Raw genomic sequence first — 15,418 nt, 5'->3', positions numbered from 1 at the left:
GCACTGTTATTGTGAAAACAAGCCCGATTCCCTCACCATGGCTTGTTTTCCTGACAGCATGTTCTGTGCATCTGAGATGTTCAAGCCCAGGGAGTACTCAGTCCTCCCAGCACAGCTCCGGATTCATTAGGCTGCCCAGCTTGATGTTGAAGGCAGAAATGAAGATCTCAAAGACAGACCCAACACAGCTAGAAATGACAGCACACTAGGTTTCACTAATAAAAGGACCAGGAATTACCATGTCAAATTTGTTAGATTCAGATAAAATAAATCTCAACAGGGAATTCTGAGTGCTTTGGAAATGTGTTTTGTAGTTACTTGACGGAAGGACACATATCTGCTTAGCATAAACACATTTGGATAACCCAAGATATATATAGATTTTGTTTCAATAGCCCAATATCATAAAAACTTTTTATTTCCCTATCTCCCAATATGATTCTTTGGGAATAACAGTCCTTTATAGGACAGGAATCAGGTAATGTCCATTTGTGTATTTCTTTATAATCTTTCTTACAAGCTAGAATTTAATATCGTAAATTCACAAAGGAGCTAACAATGCAGAGTCCTGAGTGACTCAGCATCTTACCTTCCCATATTTATCAGCAATGGCACACGTGGGCTTGTCCCACAGAGCACATGTCACTGCAGACTATCTTCGGAAGCTCTGATCTTTAGTTTTTGTTTTTACTTTTAAGTACATACTCAATCAAAGTTTATCAATGGTAAGAAGTAAGTATGTGAGATAACTCTGTAGGCAAAGTTAGAGCAATTTTTTTCTGTCGCCTAAAATCTTGGAGTCGCACCTTCTATTCTGAGAAGTCCCACAGTAGGCCGTGCACCGTGGTGGGCACTTCCTTTGTGGACAAACACGGACATTCCACAGATGAGTTTGGACTACTTCCAAAAGTTCACTTAATTCTTAAACACATATTAGAAAGGAATTCTGGGAGTTAGGCCAAGGTCCATAATATAAACTTCCTAGAGATTCATGAGCTTACTGGTTAACTACAAAATTTTATCCAAAAACTTATTATTTATTTGGAAATTTAATAAAAATGAAGAAAGTCTATTAAAACCCAGAGGGAAAAAACTAAGAGAAAAATGTTCTCTAATAATAGACCTGTCCTAATTTTCTTACCCTGTATTATTTAGGAATACCTTTTAGTCATAATTTTTTAATATTAGTAGTAAAAACAGATATGAAATAAATGTATAAATCCTAGCTGTTTTGGTATATTTTGCAGCATGTAAAAGAATAACAACTCATAAATACATGCGACAGAACTGGGAGATACAGAAATTTGTTCATATCTGGTATGCTATTTATTTCTCAGCGTTTACCACCTCAACAGTGAACATCTTGGATTTCTATGGGCAAAATTACTAAGGAAAGGTGAGGCAGTCCCAGCAGGCAGAGGGGGGCAAATCAGGAGAACAACTCCAAAGCATGACAACAAGGGTGTGTGTGGAGGGAGCCCTGGCTACAGACCACATGTGGGGGGTAGCCTCCACTATAGACCATGTGTGTGTGTATGTGTGTGTGTGTGTAGGGGGAGCTTTAGCTACAGACCACATGTGTGTGTGTTGGGGGGAGCCTCAGCTACAGACCTCGTGGGGGGGGGCTGGGGTAGCCTCAGCTATAGACTGTGTGTGTGTGTGTGTGTAGGGGGGAGCTTTAGCTACAAACCATATGTGTATGTGTTGGGGAGGAGCCTCGGCTACAGACCACGTGTGTGTGTGTGTGTGTGTGTGTGTGTGTGTGTGTGTGTGTGTTGGGGGGAACCTCGGCTACAGACTACATGTGTGTTGGGGGGGAGCCTCTGCTATAGACCACATATGTGTGTAGCGGGGACCTTTAGCTACAGACCACTCTGATGCCCACAAAGTGCACTGTAAAAACTGCTGTCTGACAGAAAGAGGACTTAACGTGGGAGAGACACTGCTGCTTGCTGTGAGAGAGGAATAAGGCCTTGGCTTGGTGCCCTTTGTCTGCAGACAGAGAATAAATGAAATTTCTGATCAAAGCTTGAAATCTGAGCATATTCCACACATGAGCCTGACTCAATTATGGAACGACGACGCTGTGAGTTTCAACACAAGCCCAGGCAGAAAAGGTGTCCTCTGCGGTCACAAACACCACACAGGAAGCAGTACCATTTGGGAATAAATCTTTGATATCGGCTCAGTTTTAGTACAGCACTGATACTTTTGTTCCTCAGTCTCCAGTGACATAACCCAAACCCCCGAAAGCTCGCCCCAAGTGTATTTCATGCATCCTCACACCACTGGTGCCATGTATCCAGGTCTGACCTTCTCTCTCTGGGGTGAGCCTCTGTCTCAGCAGATGGTTCACGATGGTGCTCAGGCTGCGGAAGCACTGCTGGCCCAGGGTGTCCCAATTCATGCTGCTCAGGATGCCGATCGCCTCGCACACCTCATCGCAGTGAACATACTGTAAGATGAGGTCCACCAGGCCCAGCTGTCCTCGCGTGAGGATTCCTGTCACAGAGTAAGGGAAATACAAAGTTGAGTAACAAAAACAAGGGTACTCTTTACATGAAGGAAAAAAGATACTGGGACATCTGGGGGGCACATTGGTTTACCCTTTCAATAGAAAATAAATCCAATCTTGACAGATCAGGAACATTAAAAAAAATAAAGGGCTCAATGAGTCTTATTTATAAAAGGCTGATGGCATTTGAAACTAACCATTTTTACATTAAACGGCAAACACAGTGGCTTTAAAGCACCTTTCTGTTTTGTTTCCATTTTTTAATGGGGCTGGGAAGATGGCCCTGCTGGTGACAAGCTTGGTGAGCAAGCATGTGGACTCCAGTTCAAGGCTCCAGACGCCACATCAGAAGTGCGGCCCAGCAGTCAGGCCTAGGATCCAGTGCAGAGGAGATGGGCTCAGGAGGAGAAGGGCTCGCTAGCCAGCCCGACTGCTTGAAAAGGAGAGACCAGAAGGATGAGAAGCAATTGAAAAAGACTCCAGAACTGGCCTTGCCCCCCACATGCATCTGATCATATACATAAATATGTAAATATACATATACACAAAAGGAAAAAAGGTTAAATGTTCATTTTTTTTTCTTCTTCAGCAAGTGTTTTATTGATTCTGGTAAGTCTATAAAAACTTAGCACAAATAATCATAAAACTAAATGAGAAAATGACTGTGAAATTATTTTATAAGCCATAAAATATTATAAAATATTACTGTAATTTCTTTTTATTACTGTCATCAGAATTTAACTGGGGATATTTATAGGTTTCATGGTTTTTAAAATATACTAGTTCATGATAAAGATGGTGAAATTCTTCATACTAACTCCAAGTTACATTAAAAAGAAAACAAACCCAACAGCCTACTTGTGCTGTATCTAGCAAGACTCAACTTGATAGGGAATCTGGGGAATCGCCCTAAGTCTATTAAGCAGTAAAACTTTACTATCCCTTTTGAGTTGGTAGAATCAACAGATGTAACTACCCAAAGCCCTCACGAGCCTGTGTCAAGTGCTGCAAGTCCTCGTCATAAATCAGGCAGCTCCTGACAGGAGATGTCAGTGTGCAGCATTGCTGAGAATAGCTGGAGTCTCTCCAGTCTCAGTGATCAGAAGCAGCAAGTCTTCTACCAGCAAGAGAAAGAAGTAAGCTGTTCTAAACAAAGCTCTGGATGATCACAGTCAAATAGTTCAAAAGTAAAGAAATTCTTTTTAATGGTGGTGAAGACACAGGACATACAGAGAAACAAGAAATGAATGATAATAGGCTTTGCATCTGAAATTATGCAAACTAAAAAAACAGGAAGACAGTTTTAAAGGGCTTAAGATAAAAATAAAAATAACCTAAAATTTTAAAGTCTTATAATAGGATTCAAAATTCATGAAGAAATGAAAAAAGTCTTTAAATATATCTAATAATAGAGTACTGAATAATGCAACAAGAATGGACAGAACTAAACAGGGTGAGAAGACTAGGTAGAGGATCACAACTGAGATTTCAGTGATTTTTCACCAATCAAGAGGCTATGTAAACACAAAATCTGGAAAAACATTTGAAAAACACTATCAGTAAAAACTTAACATCTAGATATATTTTCTTTCCTTTGTTTCCTTTCTCTGTCTGTCTGTCTGTCTGTCTGTTTGCCTGCCTGTCTTCCTCTTTCCTAGAACAGGTCATATAGAGGCCAGGCTAGCTTCAGGCTCTTCATGTAGCAGCAGATGATCTTGAACCCCTGATCTGGCTTCTACCTCTTCTGTGCTGGGGTTACAGATATGCACAACCATGCCCATCCTAAATAAGCTTCATCTCTAACCCAACATCTGCAAAGCATTTCACCCAACAATAGTGCATCATATATTCTTTTTGACCACACATGGAGCAGGACCAAGCTAAAGCATCTCAGAGGAATAAAACATCCCAAAGTACATTTCAAAAGTTTTAAATCATATGACTAGATTAGATTCTCTAACATCACGGGGATTCGATATAAAAAGCAGAGAGAAACCTCCAAATATTGAAAAAAATGTCACCAAGTGAGCTCATCACTTGAGAGTTAGTGCTGAGGGATTGGAGCGGTGGCTCAGTGGTAGAGAGCATACTGCTCTCTTGCAGAGGAACTAAGTTCCGTTTCTAGTACCGATGACACACAATTTACAACTACCTATGAACGCCAGCTCCAGGGGATCAAATGCCTCTTCTGGACTCTTTGAGAACCTACATTCACACATCCACACCGCCAACACACAGACACACTTAAAAATAAAACAAATCCTCAAAGTCCAATGTTGTAGGAAATAATAATAATTTAAAAACAAAAACAAAAACAAAAAAAAACCTGAACCAGCGCGATTCTGTTTCCACGCTCGTTCCTCTGCCTGGCAGCTTGGCCGTCCATGCACTGGTGGGCAGTGGACGACCTCAATGGCTGCATTTCTATGGAATTCTACAAAAGGCAATTCTTAATCTGTAACTAGAGAAATGAAAGCAATGATTATCAGTTCTAAGGAAGGCGGGGTTGAGTACAAAGGACTTTAGGAGATGCTTTAGAGAGATGAAATGTTCTCTTTTAACTGAGGTGGCGATCGCAGGAATGAACAGATTAAACTCACTTATGAGCATGTTAAGTGTGCATAGTTTATTTATATAGATTATTTATATAGATTCAATAAACCTGATATTAAAACCATGAACTTTCTAAGGTGAAGGAAGAAGATGCTGTGTGGAATAAATGTTCATTCCTAATGAACTTGGAGATGACAGGAGCCTTGAGAGCTCATGGGTCAGCCAATATAATCCCTACATTTCGTTTCTTTCCTTTTCATAATCAATGGATTTCATTATTACATTTCCTTACATATGTATCACTATACTGGGTTGTCTTTGCAACCCACACCCTCCCATACCTCCAGCTGTAGTGGGTTGGGCTAATGCAGCTCGTATTCTAATGCTAATTTGAGGCTCCAAAGGCTGTTTGCCCCAAAGAAGAGAGCCTTACTAAGTAAGACACTGAGTGTCTCTGCTCACAGTTAATTGTGATTGGTGAATAAAAATGCCAACAGCCAATAGCCAGGAGAAGAGAAATAGGTGGGGTTGAGTTTGGGTGGGCTTAGAGGAAGGAAAAGTGGAGAAGGGAAGAGGCTGCCATGGAAACGAAGAAGAAAGTGCAGGAGAGGACAAAGGAGAGCAGCCATGGGTTAGCAGAGCCATAAAAATGTCGCCATGTTGGCTGGCCAACTGCAGCTAAGAGCAGCCCAGAAGAAACATAGGACGCGATAACTTGGGTTAATGATAGTAGATTCTAACAGCACAAGGTTAGGCCGTTGACCAGCTATTGTGCTGCTTAAGGCATATTAAAATATAAGGTGTGTGTGTGTGTGTGTGTGTGTGTGTGCGCACCAGTCTATCTTTGCCTACACTGCCTTCTCTCTTCCTCCCTAGATTTCTTCTGACGCCTTCCTTTCTACTTCTCTCCCTATTTTTAAGTTTTTCCACTTCTATTCTTTGACCATTCACTATAAGATATAGAAACCATATACTATTTGACATTTGTCACATGACAATATGTTGAGTAAATTATAATACAGAAAAAACTCAATGTTACTCAGCTATTAAAAAATTACTAAACCAATTAGTAAAAATGACATTTATAGAAAATATTACAAGATTTCTCAAAAGAACCCATATACTTCTTGCTTTTTAGAAAAATAGACACATAGACAGGCAACTAGATAGACACAGATAGACTGATACACACACACAAACACACACACACACCGAGCCTAGGAATTTAACATCCCTCTGAGAGAAAGGACATTAACTTTAATTTAGCTTACTCCCAGTTTTAGAGGTGAAAGAGGACTCTCAAAGGTAAAATGTTTTTGATTTGGAGGTTTCACTAAGCAATTATTTCATCTACTAAAATGGAAAATATAAGAAGAAAAGTGGGTTTGGTTGAAATGATACCTGTACTTTATATGAGATGGTATTAAGCAAATCAAGGAAATATATAGATGTGGAAATGGGAGCAATCTTAGATAGAGTCAGAGATGGGATACCAGCTGAGTCCACATCCTGCTACTATAACTGGGGGAATAGATTATAAATGTGCAAGTTTATTTAGCATATAATGTGGCAGGACAAGCAGAGACTGAACATACAGCAAACACTACCTCCCCAGTAAGTACATTAAGCCATTTATGAGGGAAGAGTCCTTGTGACCCAATTGGCTCTTGAAGACCCTGCCTCTTTACACTGTTACAGTGGCAATTCAACTGCATTGTGGCTTTTGCAGATAAAATTCAAACCACAGTGCAAATCTGAATTACAAAGAAACTTTCAACCTGAATAAAATACAATAATTAAAAGTATACCCCTGAAGAACTCCATTTATGAGTAGGCAGAAGACAGGTGCTAAAAAGCTGTGTTCAGAGACAGAAAAAAAAAGTTCTTTGATCACAGAGGAAGTCAGCTAACATCAAATTCTGAAAAATCATCAAGGATCAAAGGTAATCACACAGGAGATCACCAGAGACCTTTCCATGAGTAGTTCCAGAATGGGCTGCAGACATAAGCTACAGTGCTGGTGCTGGTGCTGGTGCTGGTGCTGCTGGGGCGATGAGAAGCAAAGCCAGAAACCCAGTGTTCCCTGCCACATCAGTGGCTGTGACATGGAAGGAAGTCCGTCAGAAGCAAATGGAGAAGACTGCCAAGGAAGATTTGCTCCTTATGAGGTAGCCCAGGCCTGCTCACCCGCTGTTTACCAAGATGCCTGGTCAGTGTAAAGAATAATGGTACCAGAGCACTAGCAGTGACAAGACAAGAGGATAAGTGTCCTAGCCCTGCATGGCACTCAGGTGGGTGGAGGGAAGAGGAGGAGAAGGAGGAGGAGGAAGGGGAAGAAGGAGGAAGGGGAAGGAGGAGGAAGGGGAAGGTGGAGGAAGGGGGAGGAGTAGGAAGAGAGGGGGAGGAGAAGGAAGAAGGAGGAGGAGGAAGGAGGAAGGGGGAGGAGGAGGAAGGGGAAGAAGAGGAAAGGGGAGGAGGAAGGGGAGGAAGAGGAAAGGGGAGGAGGAAGGGGAGGAGGAGGAAGGGGAGGAGGAAGAAGAAGGGGGAGGAAGGGGAGGAGGAGGAGGGAGGAGGAGGAGGAGGAGGAGAAAGAGGAGGTAATAACTGGTAAATTCAATGCAGTGTTAATAAATTTCTAGGTGAGATCCTAGGTTAGGAGAAGAGCTGATGGTATTAGATTAAAGAAATTAAAAAGCAAAGAGGGCTAGAAATGGCTGTGGTTAGACTAGATGAGCTTTACAACCTCAGTATAATAATCAAGGTATCTCTCAAAACTAACTTTAGTATTTGCATGTGGAGATTTGGGGTGAGTATACCATAGGCATTCTCAATACTATAGGTATTCTTTATAGAATGCAATACCTGTAGTAAGATGAACAGTAAAGCCTTTTGTGTCTGGCTTTGAGTGAAATGTTTCAGCAATACTTTTGCCATGTTTGGATCAATCAGTAGGGGCCGAGAAATTGTTCTGAGACTATCTGAACCTTGAAGAAATGTTGTCTCCCTGGAAAGTCTGCACTTGGTGCTACATTGAGAACTTGTAGCAGCACCAACCTTGGTTCTAAGACACTCCTCATAAACCTGGAGCTCTTCCTTTTGGCTAGCCATGGTCAAAAGGGACTGAGATTTCTGTGGGCTGTCTGCTCTCACGGGCAGCAAGGGCAAGGTAACGTCGGTAGCTGGATCCTTTCCCAGCCCCATTAACCTTGCATAATGTTTGAATAAAGTAACTGGAGTGAGCTAGCTGGGCATCAGTCTTGTCCAAGAAGGCTGAAGCCCTCTGCTCCTTCAGGAAATGAAGGCTTAGCATATTGGTGAGTTCTCTTTCTACTTCGGCACCTATGACCAACATCAATCAATACTTACTGGAATTCTCGTTAGGAGCATTGGCATTTCTAGATGCTTCCCAAGGAAAGCATGCATCTAGAAGTCTTCTTGTAACAGAGAGGATGTCCTTTTCATAACCACCATGCTGTGTTGACCATTGAAAGAGACTAAGATGGAGCAGCCAACCTTAAGAATTTCCCACAGCGTTTTGCTAACTGACCTGGCATCTGCCACTGCCGTGTTTACATTGACAGCATCCCATTTTAGACTATGATCTATCATTTGTCTCTACAGTTTTAAATTGTAAGCTACACCTTGCATGTCAAATTTTCCAAGGGCTTGCATAATGAACATCTGAAAAAAAAGTCTCATAAAGCTCTCTCTTGGGAGAGCTGCACATGCAACTACCTGTTTACATATGCAGTAACTTGAATTATACATGAAAATGCCACATGGATGCCCAGAATCAGCTCTGTGGTAATTCAAGAAGTGTATTAATTTTTGGATGTATTTAGTAGCAGATCATAAGAAAAATCTGTTCTTTAAAACTAGGTTTTCTGTTTTTTGAAAAAATTGCTAGTTGGAATCTACTATTTCAAGTAATCTACTACTCCTAGGAAAGAAAATTTTATATAAATATTAATTTCATAATACATTAAAAATGGGACACAAAGCTTTTTTAAAAATCCTTAGATATTCCACATTTAGCTCTTCCAAAGAGCTAAATTGGAAGACTGTGCAGTTTCCCTGTCCTGTAAACTTAAATGAAAATAAAATTTAAATGATAAATGTCAGTTGCAGAAGTTATCACCTTTCTATCTGAGTGCTTGACTTCTATTGGATAATTTTATTCCAAGAGACCTTCTTGGGAAAAAGAGGTGACAGCCAACTCATTGCCTAATTGATTTAGGAACAGTGCCCAGGGAAATAGTCCAATTAAGTTTACAAGCTGGCAATTAGCAGGAAGCCCTCTAAATCCCTACACTGAGAGCCTGTTTACTTTAGTAAGAAGGCAAATGTGCTAGAGATAGGAAGACAAAACTGTGCTTTTTGCAAAGCTGTTGTGAGGAGACGGACGGGGAGGGTGGAAGGGAGGTGGATGTGCATTGCGGATAGCATCCTGTGTGATAGCTGACTGAGCCCTTTAAAGGGGTTGGGGGAGAAGAAAAGGTAGATGAGAGAGATTGACTGTGTATGCTTTAACAGACATGGAGAACATCAAACATCCACTTTAATTAGTGTTGTGTATGGAGACAGACAGCTGTTAAAATGTAGTTGGGTAAAGTCTAACTGGATTATCTCACAATAACAGAGATTCCAAACATTTTTGAACAATTTTAAGGTTATGAGCAGAGTCAGCAGCATTACTTCTCCTATGACAGGAAACATAGCTGTCTTTCTATGCTCAGTCCCTCAGGTCAGTCAGGTCACTTCCACTAGACTGCCTTTGTCCATTCACTCTAGGGGCAAGCAGACCAGTGTGAACGCAGAGGCCTGATTGCTGCTCGACAGACTCCTCCATGTCCTTAAAACCCAACTCTGCAGCCACAGCCAGTCCTGCAAGGTTTTCAAATGTATTTATCTATCTTTTCAGGTACATATTGTGTTTTAATTTTAAAAAAAGTGTTGTTATCAACCTAAATCCCTCTAAGAGTGTTGAAGTACACAATCCCCCTGCAGTAGTTCCTGTTCTTTCAGTATAGACCTGGCAGTCCAGAGCTACGAAAGGCTGATGATCATCAGAATATTTCACTGTAAGAATCCCTATCGGAAATGAGCTTTATTGCTTTATAATTTATAAACATCAAGAAAGCTCTTTAGATACTTCTATCTAAAAGGAAAACAAACAAACAAATAATCAAAAAACAGGACCAAAAGGTTACACAAAGGTCTTTAGTAAATTTTAAGTAATATCTGACTTATTTCTTTTTAAGCATTTGTTCTACCCAATTTCACACTGGAGAGCAACAGGCATGGATAATCTAAAACAATTTTTAGGGGCTGGAGAGATGGCTCAGCAGTTAAGAGCACTGACTGTTCTTCCAGAGATCCTGAGTTCAATCCCCAGCAACCACATGGTGGCTCACAACCATCTGTAGTGGGGTCCAATGACTTTTACTGGTGTATCTTAAGACAGCTACAGTGTACTCATATAAATAACATAAATAAATCTTTAAAAAATAAAATAAAATAAATTTTATAGAAAATTTCTGTGTAGATTCTATAACACAGGCTTTCATGATGAACACAGAATTCAGCTTTAAAATTCTGATCTACCTGTTTCTTATGGAATATTTTAGACAATTTATTTCAGAAAACATTAGAAGTAAATGTTCAGATTTTAAAAATACTACATGTTTGTCTATATGAGTTTATGTACACCACAGTGTGCAATGCTTAGAAAATCCAGAAGAGGGCATTAGATTCCCTGAAACTGGACTTACAGGTAGTTGTGAGGCACCATGTTGGTACTGGAACTGAACCCAGGTCCTCTGAAGGAGCAAAAAACATTCTTAACCCCTGAGCCATTGCTCCAGCTCTAAAAACTCATACTTTATGGACAATTAGCACAATCTCAAAAGTCTTCACTATTTAATTCTGTGCTAGCTAGAAACTGGCCCCAAGTGTTTTCAAGGAACCTTTAGGCAATCACTGAAAGGCAGGCATTCCTATGGGATTACAAGCAGAAAACCTATACTTGAAGAATAGTTTGATGCCTTAGTTGTGTCATAACATAAACAAGGTACCCACCAGGCTACTTGACTTACCAAGTTTAAATAGCAGTACACCCAAAGGTCCTCTGTTGAACCGGAGGAAGAGGAGATCACAGATTTCTCCTCTTTTAGACTTCTGGAAAACAACAGGAGGAGCTATCCACTGCATCTGAACAAGACTGCTTGAAACATCAAAGAACTTATTGAATTGCAGAGTCTCCTTCGGTAAGCAATCTTCTGCCAAGAGCTGGATTTTGATAGGTGACAGAGCAATGTCAAGAACTTGCAGCTCCCCCTGGTTGCTGCCCACCAGCACAATGGCACCACTGGGGTGGCAGCTTATCAATGAGGGCCTCAGTTCAGCCTGGGCCAGGAGAGTCACTCCACGGTGAGTTTCATAGAGAATTACCGAAGAGTCCTCACAGCCCATGATCAGTTTGTCTTCTGTAGAGTTCTTGCAGCAGCTGATGGCCTTCGATCTTAGTGGTATTCTGGTAATGGACACGCAGTGAAGTTTGTTCCGGACAGATTCATAAATACAGCTGTCAGCCATGGGCTCCTTGTCTACACTGATGGAGCACTCCACTGTGAACACCTGATACGGTTGCTTGGTGCCAAAGTGAACATCCAGAGGACTCCACTGTGTGCGAACAGAACTCAGAACCTGTGAGAATTGTGCCAAGTACATTAGGACAGACCTTGGCTTTGCCCAGCTGTCAAGCACAGGGCAGTATTTTTAATTCAGAATCTACTTAAGACCTGAAACTGCACCTTAGATATAACAGTACACAGAGCACATACAGATTTCAGAATAGCTGTAGGAATTGAACTATACGATTTTAAATTTAATGCTTAGTCTGAAAATCACTTCAAGTTGTGTATGTCTAGTGATATATAAAAACTAGTAAAGTGAAATTTTATTAAAATAATAAGACTAGCAGAATATGTTTAGAAGTTAGAAAAACCTTAAAGGATTAAGTAATAATCTCTTTTCCACCAACTTCCCTTACCAATTGTGAAATTATTAATAATAAATCATTGCCTGCGTAGACAAAGGTACAAAGCATTAGCGCTGTATTAAATCGTACAATGTTATTTTTGCTGTCATAAAAACAAAGTATGACAGTTTGCTGTGTAAACAGTCAATAGAAATGATGTAATATGTTAGCTTTAAAATGAGATAAGAAACTAAAAATTAACAAATGCTATATTTTAAAGCTTATAAAAACAATTTAAAAGCATCATTAGTGTAGAAAAGAAAAAAAAATGTTTGATTTGCTCACCAAAACACCCTATGCAGGAGACAAAAGAAAACAGGCTACTTGCTTATTCCTATGTAAATGGTGGGTAGTCGGGAGTGGTATTAAATACTTTGCTCGAAAAGTAAACCACAAAATGATGGAGAAACACTGAGTAACATTTCTGATCACTGAGAAGTAGGCTTACAAAGTGGAGTGAGAGGCTGCTCGCTCGCTTCCCTTGAGAACTGTGGGAAGGTGAGCCACTCTTGTTCATGGTCTCAGGCTGCAGTAGGATGGGGAGCAGATGGGGAAGCTGGATGCCCCACCATTTCCGGTTCAGCCTGGGGACAAAGCTCAGCTTTTCTGAGCACTGCTGACTTGATGACTCTCACTCGCTGTTGGTATTTATTCATTTACTCTAGCTGACACGCACCCATGCAAAAGCAGACTATATGTGACTATATCTGTCTCTGGGTTGGCAATACAATACTACTGAAGTCATTTTCCTATATGTGAAACTGTACTAAAGTTACTTATTTATTCATATTTCTCTCATATATCACATCTGCACTGCAGTTTTCTCTCCCTCCATTCCTCCCAGTCCCTCGCCTCCCTCCTTCTCTCCCAGATCCACGCCTCCTCCACTTCCTTCAGAAAAGAGCAGGCCTCTCAGGGATAGCCATTGAACATGGCATAACAAGATACAACAAGACTAGGCCCACGCCCCCATGTCAGGGCTGGATGAGGCAGCCCAGTGGAAGGGAGAAGGTCCCGAGAGCAGATGAAACAGTCAGAGACACCCATTGCCGTTAGGAGTCCCACAAGAGCACCAAGCTACACAACCGTGATGTACATGCAGAAGTCCTACTGCAGGCCCATGCAGGCTCTATGACGGTCGCCTCAGTGAGCCCCTATGAGCACTGCTTAGTTGAGTCTGTGAGCTATATTCTCCTGGTGACTTCAATACCTCTGGTTTCAACAAACCTTCCTCTTCCTCGGGGTTCCCCTAGCTCTGCCCTAGACCCATAAAGTGTGGGTCTCTGCATCTAAAGGGATTATTTCTGCGACTCATTTAATTATTTTAACAGTTTCTTGTTTTGTTTTCTGTTTTGTGTTAGAGACAGGGTCTCTCTGTGTAGCCCTGGCTGTCCTGGAACTCACTCTGTAGACCAGGCTGGCCTCAAACTCAGAAATCCATCTGCCTCTGCCTCCCAGAGTGCTGGGATTACAGGTGTACGCCACCACCGCCCGGCTATTTGAACAGTGTCTTGTGAGTTAAACTATTTCTGAATGGTATATGTGTCAATGTTATGAAATGCTGAGCAGGGAGAGGAATGACCTAAGTTAGGGCACCTGTCTTACACACAAAAGCCTGTGGTGGATTCTGGGTATGCTCCTCAGTCGCTCACCAATTTAGTTTTGGAAACAGTGTCTCTGAACCTGGAACTCTCCAAATTCACCTAGAGTAGCTGGCCAGAAAACCCAGGAATCCTCCTTCTCTGCTTCCCTAGCAGGGGATTACAACTGCAAGCTTTAATGTGGGTGCTGCTAGAGATCTGATCTTAGTTCCCAACTGAGCTCTTCCCCAGCTCTGGGTGTTTCAAGAATTACCCTAACACATCAGTACTTATGAGTATGGGTTTCCCCTGCATGCACAGATGTGTGCACCACAGGCATGTCTGCTGCCATGGATGCCCTGGAACTGGAATTACAGACCGTTGTGAGCTGCCTCGTGGGTGCTGGGAAGTGAACCCAGGTCCCCTGCATGAACAGCGAGTGCTCTTACCCAGTGAGCCATTTCTCCAGCCCCCTAATTCAATCTTTAAACTCATGGTTTTACTTTCACTTTCCTGTTCAAATCTTTTAATGGCAACATATTGACTAATGATTAACATTTTCTCCCAAGTCCAGAACACAAAATACTGCACTAGGTCACACCACATTCCTTCCTTCCCTAGTAGCCTTCCTGCTTCCATGTTCTTTTTTGTTTAGTAAATATTTTAATATAAGCTATGTGCTAGGCCTAGAAACACAGCATTTAAAAAACAACCCCCCCCCCCAGGCTCCTGCTTTTCCTTGTGGAACTGTTTTGTAGGTGGTAGATACTTTTGGGGGAGGGGCCTATGTAGCAGAAAGAAGTTGCTAGGGGTGAAGATTCTGCCTGGTTTTTCTATTACCTGCCTGCCATATGTTGACAGCTGCCTCACACTACTGGTCCCATAGACAGGGCTACCTAACTACCACACCAAGCCCTCTAGAGTAGGCTAAATGCTCTAAAATGATGTTCTGCCCAGCATTCTGTCACAGCAATAAGAAAAGTCATGCAGGAAGTTGGTCCCAAGACAACATGGGAGGGGGGGTGACCATGTGGAAGGCTTTGGAAATCACTCCTGGAAGAACCTTACATATGGGGGAGGAGTCCCCAGAAAGAGAAGAAGAAAGAGGTGAAGAGGGGCGCATGTGCGGAGTGGCTCTGCCAGCCCTGCATTCTAAGGGCCAGTGTGCATAGGATGACTACAGAAGTTTGGAAAACGTCCTTAAGGATGCTTAATTCTTAGGTCAGTTAAATTGTTCTGAAAATAGTGTTATGGAAATGTAAATGGTAAATTATCTTTAAAATAAAACAAATAAAACTGCCCCCTCAAAACAAAAATTACACAAATGAAGCTAATACTGCCCGTCCACTGCTATCTGCTACTATAGGACTTTGGGCTCTTTTGACAGAATTATATCTGTAAAGAACAGATGAAGCTGTGTTTATAGCTCTCAGAATGATCTGTTAACATGAATATCCAAAATACATGGATGTTAAAAGTATTTTATCTACTTGGCTGTAGCATTTGATCCTGATTGAACCCAGTTGCCCCTCCAAGGTCAGCACCGAGGAGAAGCAGCACTTGGGCCAGCTTGAGGCCTAAGGTCCCGGGCAAGCTCACCTCCTACAGCTCTAGTTTTTCTTCTGAAAAGGTTGTATTCACATATGTTGTAGGATTGCTGTAGAATTAAAAATAACAAATAATATGCAAGGCACAGAAGCACCTCAATGGTCGCTTTTACTGTCAGTCCCA

The 15,418-nt window shown here is 41.5% G+C and overlaps 1 protein-coding gene across 7 annotated transcripts in view; it reads right to left on the bottom strand.

Annotated features, from left to right (window-relative positions):
* Positions 1-15,418, bottom strand: part of Wdpcp (WD repeat containing planar cell polarity effector) — a 293,085-nt gene that overhangs the window by 130,589 nt on the left and 147,078 nt on the right. For all 7 annotated transcript variants that reach the window (XM_052198565.1, XM_052198564.1, XM_052198562.1 and 4 more), the window contains 2 exons: positions 11,164-11,773; positions 2,314-2,502 (listed from right to left, as the gene is read on the bottom strand). In XM_052198565.1, the coding sequence (XP_052054525.1) occupies positions 2,314-2,502; positions 11,164-11,773 (799 nt within the window). The remainder of the gene's footprint in view (positions 1-2,313; positions 2,503-11,163; positions 11,774-15,418) is intronic.

Source organism: Apodemus sylvaticus, chromosome 11, assembly GCF_947179515.1.
Source record: "Apodemus sylvaticus chromosome 11, mApoSyl1.1, whole genome shotgun sequence".
NCBI lineage: Eukaryota > Metazoa > Chordata > Mammalia > Rodentia > Muridae > Apodemus > Apodemus sylvaticus.
Note: the sequence above shows the minus strand (reverse complement) of the source record. Positions and strands in the feature narration are given on the sequence as shown.